At 47.5% G+C, this 11,449-nt stretch overlaps 1 protein-coding gene across 1 annotated transcript; it reads left to right on the forward strand.

Annotated features, from left to right (window-relative positions):
• Positions 1-830: 830 nt before the first annotated feature.
• LOC147972558 (protein FAR1-RELATED SEQUENCE 5-like) lies at positions 831-3,710 on the forward strand. The gene is made up of 6 exons (XM_087524382.1): positions 831-1,084; positions 1,187-1,373; positions 1,455-1,569; positions 2,109-2,566; positions 2,689-2,962; positions 3,076-3,710. Exons 1-6 carry the CDS (start codon positions 831-833, stop codon positions 3,708-3,710), a joined length of 1,923 nt encoding a protein of 640 aa, XP_087380508.1.
• The last annotated feature ends 7,739 nt before the right edge of the window (positions 3,711-11,449 follow it).

Raw genomic sequence — 11,449 nt, forward strand, 5'->3', positions numbered from 1 at the left:
CACAGATGGCCCTAATGGCGGGTCAGATAGAAGACTAGGCCCAAGGCCCAGAAGGCCGGCTCATGTTATGGTGGGCCGGTTTATGAGGAAAGGCATAAGGAGTTTTCCCTTAAGGGGCAGATTAGGATTCCACTTGTAATAGACTAGCCCTAATCCTAATAGGACTCCACATGTAACCCGCCCCTTCAACTTATATAAGGAGGGGCAGGGCTCCCCAAAGAGGGACAAGCAACAAGAAACAATATCTAGGGCTAGACACAAAGAGGAGAGCCGGCTTACGGCGACTCCCTCATGATCATAATGAGACCTAGCCACAAACAGCACGTAGGGTTATTACCGGGTGATGTTTCCCGGGGCCCGAAGCTGTCTAAATCCTCGTCTTGTGTGTGTCTCTCTCGATTCCGCTCAACCCCTTCAAGCTACCACATAGATGCGTTGGCCTCGTGACTAAGTCCTTACACTAGGACATCTGCCGTGACAATTCTACGACACGTCTTGTATTATCTGCAAATTTTTTGCTCCCTCCAGGATAACAAGTTCATAAACTGCATTTTAACGTGCCGTTTGGATTGTTTTTTCTTTTTCTGCAGACGCCGGATCTACCGGATCATCTAATACCAAAACTAAAGATGCAATTCCAAGATGTAGAGAAAGCAAGGGAATTTTATAACAGATATGCCAGACACGCTGGTTTTGGAATCAGGAAGACAGGGGGAAATGACAACCACAAGTATTTTGTTTGCGCCTTCCAAGGGATACACACATCTTCTGTTTCAGAGGCTAACATGAAGTGAAACAAAACATCGCAGAGGACAGTCTGCAATGCAAGAATGAGGGTGAAGGTGCAGGAGGATAACACATGCGTGGCAGTGGACATTGAGTACAATCATAATCACCAACTCATGCAAACTGATGACATGCTGGTATTCTTGCACTCACACAAGAATTATGACCCCACTATTTTGGAGTACGTAAAGCTCCTACAGTACCATGATGCCAAGCACACAACAATCATGTCCATGCTATCTGAAAATGAAGATGGAAGCTACTTCCTAAGCATGACCGGACGAGACCTACTAAACCAGTAAGTATTCAAACACCCACATACTGCAATGTAAAATAGCATCCTAGCTCACAACCCTTTGCTAGCAAAAATAACAAATGCATGTTTGCATGTGATTTGCAGGAAAGCCATGAATGCAAGGAAAGATGATTTGGATGATGTATTGAAACTTGTTTCATTCTTCAAAGACATGAAGGCAATCAATGATGAGTTTTTCTATGACATCCAAGTGGACAAGGACAAGTCAATTAAAAACATTTTCTGGTCCAATGCAAGCTGCCGAGGAGCATATCAAGACTTTGGCGATTGTGTAACATTCGACACAACTTACTAGACCAATAGATTTCATATGCCTTTGGGGATGTTTGTTGGAACAAACCATCACTTGCAGTCAATGATATTTGCTGTTGCCCTGATAAGAGACGAAGATGCAAAGTCATTCAAGTGGCTATTCGATACATTTGTACGGTGCATGAACAACAAGCACCCAACTTGCATTCTAACAGGTGAGTTCAAAAAAAACCTCTTCAAGTTTCATCATCTTTTCAGTCTATGGGTCTGTATTGGGTACATTGGTTTTATCTGAAAATAATGTAAAGGATGCAGTTCAACCACTGTTAGCACAAAAGTCCAACTAGCAGTACAAGAAAGCAAAATTATTTGTCACATGTTTAGAAAAAAATTAGTTATGAATGTGAAGTTCAAATACATGAATCTAAAAGTTCAAGGACAAAGCTGTAAGAAAAATATATGTAACATGTTCAAAAAATATAGTTATTTATGTGAAGTTCAAGCACTGCTACCACAGAAGTTCAGCAACACTGCTTTAAGAATTTTTTTGAGTGTGACACTACTAGTTAGTCCTACTACTAACTGTGAAGTTCAAGCACTGGTACCACAGAAGTTCAGCAACACTGTTGTAAGAAAAAATACATGTGACATTCTTAGATAGCCATACTACTAGAAGTGAAGTTCAAGTACTTGCACAATATAAGTTCACCATCAGTGCAAAAAAGAATCAAGTTTCATTTTTTAATTCATGCAGACCAGTGCCCATCGATGGCGAAAGCTATACCACAATCATTTCCAAACACCGTCCACAAGCTATGCCGTTGGCACATCATGAAGAAGTACAGGGAATACCTCGCATTGCTGTACAAAAAGTATAAAACATTCAAAGAGGAGTTCACTACTATATTAAACTGGCCGCTAATGCCAACAGAGTTAGAAGATGCCTGGGCTGAACTCGTGCACAAGTACAACCTGGAGAACGACCAAATGATGATGCAGCTCCGGAGTGATAGGAAGATGTGGATTTCAGCATATTACAAGAACATTTTCTGTGCTAGAATGACTTCCACACAACGAAGCGAGAGCATGGACCACGTGCTCAAGAAAGGGTTTGTCAAGGGGACCCATAACCTACACAAGTTTGCTAGGCGAGTCAATGCTTGCATACAAACTCGGATGCAGAAGGAGAACGAGCAAACAATGACCATCATGGTATGATGACAAAAAAACACCCCCATCATGTTCTGTTTACCTTCAACATGTGCACTTTGAATTTTAAAAAATGAAACCCATGACTCTGCTGCGACTAATATCTTACTTTTTGACATGTGCAGACCAATCCTGTGACAATAACAACTTATGGCTACGAGGAAGACATGTCTATCAAGTACACGAGAGCCGTGTACACCGAGATAAGGAATAGGATGAGAAAAGCCACACTATTTCGCACAAAGCGTACAATAGAGCCAACTAAGTACCTTGTGTCCTACCACAACAAGCCTGGCCATGATGAAGAAAGATTTTCCTTGTCAAAGCAAGAATTCCAGGTTGTAGCTGGCACAGAGAATGAAATATATGAGTGTGAATGCAAGCTCTGGACACACACAGGTGAGCGGAAAAACAAACTCATTAAACAACTAAACTAGTAGTATCATATCAAAATTTATGAAACTCATTCATGGCTCACAAACTATCTATTCTGCATTCATCACAAAATGCAGGCCTGTTCTGCCTTCACATCATGAACATACTGGACTACCTGAAGCCTGACAAATTTCCAAACAAGTATATCCTCAAATGGTACACAAAGACTGCAAAATCACAACCAACCTTTGATACAAGGGACTACAACACAACCACATCGGATGGCAGCTCAAGGCTATCGAAGCAAGACATCTTGCTGCAGCTAAATTTGATGGTTAACAAGAAAGCGATGAGATGTGACCAGAAATATGACAGAGCCTACTTTGTTCTCAAGAGGCTCGTGGAAGAGCTTAATGCAATACATTCAGCAAATCAAGCAGATGCTGACGAAAGGATGGCTGAAGAGGACGCTGAAATTGAAGATGACCATCATTATTATGCAGCTGAAATGCTCAATGCCACCGCTGAAGCCAACCAATGCAAGCAGGGTGATGGCCAATCAATGGAGCAGCGACAGCAAGAGACGATGAAACTGCCGATGTATTCTGAAACAAAGGGTAGGAAGAAAATTTCTGCAGCAAAGAAAAGTGACAAGAGAGCTCAAATTAAGGCACCACCTGCAGCAAGATTCGTCGTACTCAATGAGAACGGAGTGCCACTTGGACACAGGAAATGTAGTGTGTGCAACCAGGTTCGGGACACAACAAGCTGACCTATCCAACACTCTTGGAAAGAAACAATGCCGAGGAGGTCAAGCAACCCAAATTTCAAAAACACCATCCCAAAGTTATAGAACAAAAGAAGGGACCACACCCACAGAAAGCAAGCACCAGACTTTGTAGCATATGCAAGGAGTATGTTGGGGATATTACTACTGGGCGTAAACCGGCCTATCTGGGCCAGGTTAACTTCATCAGCAGTTAAGTATGTTAAAGCCCATGAAGGTAGATGAGGGCTCAAGACCCATAATCGGTTGAGAGCCTGTAGCCGTAAACCAGCGTGAATATGTAACTTGTATTGTAAGTTAGGAATAAGTAGAGACCAAACTGGACACACCTACGAGCCGGTGTTGGGACTCTGTAAACCGATGGGCGTCACCCATGTATATAAGGGGACGACCCGGCGGTTCAAGGACAACAGACAACAACTCGAGACATAGGCGAAGCTTGTTTGCTCCCTAGTCATCGAAACACCCATCAATTCCATCACAACTAGACGTAGGCTTTTACCTTCATCGAAGGGGCCGAACTAGTATAAACTCTCTTGCATCCTTGTGTCCGCTTTAACCCCTTCAAGCTAACCCGTCGCGATGGCTCCACGACTAAGTCCTTTCTCTAGGACATCTGCCGTGACAAAACCACGACAGTTGGCGCCCACCGTGGGGCTATCGCATGATGGTTTCTGGTTCTTGGAGGGCCGCTTTGAAGGACTCAAGGGCTACGCTGTAGGCCGAATGACTAAGAGTCGTCGCAGCAAGCTCTACATCGACGACGCAGGCTGGGGCCCCGAGGCCGGTTCAATTGAGTACGGGTACCGGGTCCCCTTTGGTAGCATTCACGTTTTCATTGGCAAGATCGGAGAACCGGGCCCTGAGCCGGACATCTGCACCGATCTCGTCGAGATGGCTCAGCGTGCGCGATCCGCCCGGGTTAAACCGGCCATGAAGCGTACCTTCGTGGGAGTGATCCATGGAGGAAGTCATGAGGACAGATTGGAGCTTCGCGGGGCGACTGTCGTTTGTTCCGGTGACGAATCTTCGGCCGGAGAAACCGAATCTCTTTATCAGCTACAAGATGGCCGGATTGAGAGCTGTTCCGATGGCGACAGTATTTCGGACCCCTCCGATCTGCCTAACCAGGTTGGAATATTCATGGCCGGAACACAAGCAGCGTTTCATTCTTCGACAGCTGCGGCAACGGTCTCCGGTTCAGCAGCGGCGATGGCTGCCGGGGCAGGAGGCCCTGTGCGCCCGCCGGCTCAGGTTCTATCAGAACTATTTGATGCGTTGGCTGTGCTTATGGCGGAAGTTAATCCGCCAGATCAGGATGTTCACAACACGGAGATTGCAAAGGTAAAGGAACAAATCACCCAGGCCAAGACGGATCTAGCAGCTGAGGATACCAGGATGGCCGCAGAGCGGGCCGCTTTAGACGCATAGGCCTACAGGCTTATGTTGGACCAGAGCGCGTCGCATGAAGTCATGAGGAGGAAGCACCGATCCCGCTTACCTCCGGTTTTCGAGGCTAGAGACCTTTTTAACACTCCAAGGCCAAGAGCCGGCAATCCGCTGGAGGGGAACCGGGCAGAAGCCCCTGGGACCGGTGCACCGGTTCAGCCCCGTCAGATGGACCCACCTCGTCAAAACACCGTTATACCTCAGGATGCTTTAACACCTCCGGGTCACTACTCCAACCCAATGGACAATCTTGTTGCCGCTGCTGCACGACTGGAGGCCATTCCAATTGAAGGTGACTCGCCGCAGGCAGTAGAGACGCGACGGGTCAAGGAACTTCTGAGGACAGCTTTGGCCCAACAGGAAGCGTACTCGTACAGCCGCGACCGGATCCACTCGACCCCCCGTCCAAGCCGGAGCTATAGCAGACATATGGATGAGCCAGCAGTGTCGAGTAATGAACGACGTGGAGCACCCCGTGGCAACAACCCGACGGGTGGTGATGATGACGCTCAGGAAGTGGTAAACCGGGCCCGAGCGCGCAGGGAGGCCGAGTTAGCAACACAGCATCAGGCTTGGCAGCTCACGCCGGTTCGTCCAACCATCTCAATCGAACCTGGTGTTACTTCTAGTTCTTTGGGGGTGCCTTGCCTTATTCCCGCTTTACGCAATGTGCGCCTGCCCAAGGATTTCAAAGGCCCGCGCAAGGTACCAAATTACACGGCGGATCAACCTCTAGAGACATGGGTAGAGAGCTATGAGATGGCCATGGAGATGCTTTATGTGGATGACACGGCGTGTGTGAAATACTTCACCTGATGCTTGAAGGAACGGCCCGTACTTGGTTAAAAAGCTTGCCAGCTAATTCTATCAGTTCATGGGCCCAACTACGAGCCCGGTTTATCAACAATTTCAAGGATACCTGTAAACAGCCTATGTCGATAGTGGACTTAGCTGCATGCGTCCAGGAGGAAGGAGAATCAACAACTCATTGGGTGCGCCGGGTTTCACAAGTGTTGCACTCCTCAGACCGCATCAACGCTGACACCGCGGTATTAACCTTAGAAGGCAACTGCCGGTTTGGGCCCTTGAAGTTGAAATTGGGACGGATGAAGCGTCATTGCATTGACATGGGGACCCTCATGGCCGCTTTGGTAAAATATGCCGATTTTGATAGTACCAAGGATCCCGAATCTGATGATGACAAGACAGGGAAGGGGAAGAAGAACAGCAGCTCCAAAGGTCAGCAGCATCACTGGGTAGGCAATGGCGGAGGAGGCAAGCGTAAAGCGGATGGTAACATGGATTTTGTGGCTAATACCAACGCACAGGACAATGGCCAGCGGCGCAAGGGTAGGCCGAAAAATCATAGTGGAGCACCTAACCCTAACCCAAAACGCCTGAACTATCTGCTAAGCCAGCCCTGTCCAAGACATGGGACGAAGGAGGAGCCAGCAAACCACATTTGGAAGGATTGCTTTATTATGCAGGAGTTCAAGAATTCTAATAATTTTCGGTATGATCACGGATCTGGCGGTGGCTCAGGGTCCGGGCCGGGTTACGGTGGAGGAAGTTCCGGTTCAGGATTTAATGGTAATCCGGGCGGACATAATGGTCAAAATAGTCAGAACAACCAGGGTGGTTACAACCAACAACAGCAACAGTCAGGTTACCAGAGCAACCCAAAGCAGTTGAGTAGTGGGCAGTACCATGTCTTTACCACTAGCTTGGACAAGTGAGACCGGAAGGTGCAGAGACAGGCAGTCAACTCTGTTGAACCGGCCACACCCCGTTATCTACGTTGGTCCGAACAGCCAATCATATGGAGCAGAGAGGATCACCCACCCCAGGTCGATAATCCGGGTCAGTTGGCTCTGGTGGTGGCGCCTCAGGTGGGAGGTTATAAGTTCACCAAGGTGCTCATGGATGGAGGAAGCAGCATTAACATCTTGTACTATGAGACCTTCCGTCGTATGGGACTAACAGATAAGAATCTCAAACCGTCTAATACAGTATTCCACGGTGTAGTGCCTGGCAGATCAGCATATCCCGTTGGTAAGATAGCTCTCGAAGTGGCCTTTGGGGATGATCATGATTCCAGGTCGGAGACATTGACGTTTGAAGTGGTGAAAATCCAAAGTCCATATCATGCCCTGTTTGGGCGACCGGCATACGCCAAGTTTATGGCTCGACCCTGTTATGTGTATTTGCAGCTCAAGATGCCGGGTCACAAGGGGACAATAACGGTTCACGGAAGCCGCAAAATCGCTTTGGAATGCGAGGAAGGAGATGCGGCGTATGCAGAGTCGGTTTGTGCCACCGAGGAGTTGAAGTACTATAAAGATAATGTTGATCCGGCGGACATGACTCCGTTGAAGAAGCCAACTACGGAGCATGATCCGGCCCTGAAGTTCAAATCGGTAGCAGAAACTAAGCTTGTTGACTTCGTGCCTGGCTATTCATCCAAGCAGTTCAGCATCAGTGCCAACTTGGATCCGAAATAGGAAAGCGTGCTTATCGAGTTCATCCGTGAGAATTGGGACATTTTTGCATGGAAGCCTTCTGACATGCCAGGTGTACCGAGGCAACTCGCTGAGCACACACTTAATGTGGATCCTAAATATAAACCGGTGAAACAGTTCCTTCGCCGGTTTAACAAAGAAAGACGCAAGGCGATTGGAGAAGAGGTGGCCAGGCTCTTAGTAGCTGGCTTTATTGTTGAAGTTTTTCACCCCGAGTGGCTTTCCAATCCGGTGCTAGTCCTTAAGAAAAACGGCACCTGGCGCATGTGTGTGGATTACACAGATCTTAATAAGGCTTATCCAGCAAATCATTTTGCCCTCCCCCGTATTGATCAAATCATTGATGCTACGGCGGGTTGTGAGCGTTTAAGTTTTTTGGATGCATATTCTGGCTATCATCAGATCAAAATGGCAGTTAAGGACCAGGAGAAGACGGCATTCATAACTCCCTTTGGTGCCTTCTGCTATGTGTCTATGCCCTTTGGGCTCAAAAGTGCCCAGGCAACTTATCAATGGTGTGTACAAAATTGTCTTCACAAGCAGATTGGCCGTAATGTACATGCTTACGTGGATGATATCGTGGTTAAATCCAGGGAGAAGGAGACTCTGGTTGACAATTTGAAGGAAACCTTTGATAACCTAAGGACGTACAAGATGATGCTTAATCCGGACAAGTGTGTCTTTGGTGTACCGGCGGGCAAGTTATTGAGTTTTCTGGTGTCCAACAGGGGAATTGAGGCTAATCCGGAGAAGATCACAACCATCACCTCCCTGGCTAAACCGAAGTGTATCAATGATGTTCAACGCCTGGCAGGCCGGATTGCCACGTTAAGCCGGTTTATCAGCCGCCTTGGTGAGAAGGCGATCCCTTTGTATCAGATGTTGAAAAAGACGGATCAGTTCGTCTGGAGTTCTGCTGCTGATGAAGCATTCGAGGACTTAAAGCGGCAATTGGCCAATCCGCCTGTGCTTGCCGCTCCCATTGACAAGGAGCCGTTACTGCTATATGTTGCTGCTAATGCTCGTGCGGTTAGCGTGGCTATTGTGGTGGAGCGAAAGGAGGCAGGTAAGGAGCATCCGGTTCAACGTCCGGTCTATTATATCAGCGAGGTACTCATTGAGTCCAAGAAAAGGTATCCGCATTGGCAGAAGCTGGTGTACGGAGTTTTTATGGCAAGCCGGAAGCTTAAGCAATATTTCCAAGGGCACTCAATCACGGTAGTCAGTTCTGCTCCTTTGGGAGATATCATCCAGAACCGGGAAGCAACTGGCCGGATTGCAAAGTGGGCCATAGAGCTGGGGCCGTATGGTTTGAAGTATGTGCCTCGGACAGCGGTTAAGTCTCAAGCACTTGTTGATTTCATTAATGATTGGACGGAAATGCAAGCACCTGAAGAAAAGCCGGATTGTACATATTGGACCATCCATTTTGACGGATCCAGGCAGTTGGAAGGCTCGAGGGCTGGAATCGTATTAACTCCCCCATGAGGTGATAAGTTTTGTTATGTTCTCTGTTTAATGTTCCCTTGTACTAACAATGCAGCTGAGTATGCAGCCTTGCTCCATGGTCTTCGGATGGCTAAGGAGATGAATCTAAGTTGAGTTAAGTGCTTCGGTGACTCGGACCTTGTGGCTCAGCAAGTGTCTGGCACTTGGGACTCCAAGGACCCACTCATGGCAGCATATCGTCGTGAGGTGGATATTGTTGCCGGTTATTTCAGAGGATATCAGGTGGACCACGTGGACCGGCGGAAAAATGAAGCGGCAGACGCTTTAAGCCGGCTGGGCTCTCAGCGCAAACCGGTCCCGCCCAATGTTTTTTTGGATGTGCTGCACAACCCGTTGGTGAAGATCCCTGGTGAAGAGGATTTGGCTATTCCTGATCCGGAGGCTCAATTGGTGGCAGTTCTTCATGTTATTCCGAATTGGACGCTTCCTTACCTGGCGTACAAGAACCGGGGCGAGTTGCCAGAAGATGAGATTCTGGCCTGACAGATAATCCGGCGATCCAAGTCCATGGCTGTCATCAACGGTGAGTTGCATCATTGCAGTGTATCAGGAGCTTTTCAACGTTGCGTGTCTCCTGAAGAAGGTCGTGAAATTTTGCGTGAGATCCACGAAGGAGATTGTGGTCACCATGCCGGTTCAAAGTCTCTGGTGGCTAAAGCATTTCGCCATGGTTTCTATTGGTTAACTGCTCATGCTGATTCGGAGGATCTGGTCAGGCGATGTGATGGTTGCCAAAGGTTTTCGAGACGTGCTCATGTACCGGCTCAAGAATTGAGAATGATTCCAATTACTTGGCCGTTTGCGACTTGGGGGCTGGATATGGTTGGGCCTTTCAAAAGGTCCAAAGATAAGAAGACCCACCTCCTGGTGGCGGTTGACAAGTTTACAAAGTGGGTGGAGGCAGAACCTGTTAGCAAGTGTGATGCGGACACGGCGGTTCAGTTCATCAAAAAGGTGATTTTCCGGTTTGGCTTTCCGCACAGTATTATCACATATAATGGTACCAATTTGTCCAAAGGTGCTATGAAGGAGTTCTGCGAATGGGAGCACATCTGGCTCGACGTTTCATCAGTGGCACATCCACAGTCCAACGGTCAAGCAGAAAGAGCTAATCAAGAGATCTTGAGAGGCATCAAGCCTCGGCTCATGGTTCCTTTGCAGAGAACGCCGGGTTGTTGGGTAGAAGAATTACCATCTGTGTTATGGAGCATCAATACAACACCCAACAGATCAACAGGATACACACCGTTCTTCATGGTTTATGGAGCGGAGGCGGTTCTCCCCAGTGATATCCGTCATGATTCACCTCGTGTCATGACTTATATTGAAGCGGACAACGAGACAACACGGCGAGATGCTTTGGACCGGTTGGATGAAGAGCATGACATCGCAGCCGCCCGATCGGTGATTTACCAGCAAGATCTTCGTCGTTATCACAGTCGCCGGGTCAGAACCAGAGCTTTTCAGGAAGGAGATTTGGTGCTTCGGCTCATCCAAGATCAGACTGATATGCATAAGCTATCCCCACCTTGGGAGGGGCCTTTCGTGGTCAGCAAGAATCTGCACAACGGGTCATACTATCTGATTGATATTCGAGATCATAAGGATTCACGTACATCAGAGGAGGAGACTAACATGCCATGGAATATAGCTCATCTTCGGCCTTACTATACCTGAGCCATTGGCTATACTTATGTACATATTACGACAATGTATTATGATTAAATAAACCGGAACCTCAGCTAAAGCGGGGTATCTGTTCTTTTACATCATGTGAGGTTACACGGAGTTGCTCTAAAGCGGCCTCCGGTTTACCCCTTGAGTTCGCTTTGCTAAAAGCATCGTGTTATATCACTTGGAGGATTGGTCGTGTCCGAACCAATACCATGCCTCTTGATAGGTGAAAGCCACCAGATCACTTGGGGACTTGGTCATGTCTGAACCAGTCATGCCTCTTGATCGGCCTAAGGCCACAGAATCACTTGGGGGCTTGGTCGAACCCGAACCATGACCACGCCATTTGGTCGGCATAAATGCCACAAGAATCACTTGGGGACCTGGCTAACTAGAACCATAGTTACACCTAACGGGAGCTTGGTCATGTTTGGCCATGGTTACGCCATTTGATCAGCTTAAATAAATCTTTTTTGGCAAATGTTTTTTTCATTGCTTTTGCTTCATACTTTTCTTTGAACTGGGGTTTTTGCTTTTTATTGTGTTCTTTAAACCAACAAAATGTTTTAACCA

The sequence above is a fragment of the Triticum urartu genome, chromosome 5A (assembly GCF_056163025.1).
Source record: "Triticum urartu cultivar PI428250 chromosome 5A, HENAU_Tu73, whole genome shotgun sequence".
Classification (NCBI taxonomy): domain Eukaryota; kingdom Viridiplantae; phylum Streptophyta; class Magnoliopsida; order Poales; family Poaceae; genus Triticum; species Triticum urartu.

Bases quoted from the DNA above. Each gene is read 5' to 3' on its own strand.
- LOC147972558 (XM_087524382.1), top strand. From the start codon at position 831: ATGAGGGTGAAGGTGCAGGAGGATAACACATGCGTGGCAGTGGACATT. The intron at 1,374-1,454 runs GTAACATTCGAC...CATCACTTGCAG, and splicing joins ATCAAGACTTTGGCGATTGT to TCAATGATATTTGCTGTTGC. The intron at 2,963-3,075 runs GTGAGCGGAAAA...CACAAAATGCAG, and splicing joins CAAGCTCTGGACACACACAG to GCCTGTTCTGCCTTCACATC.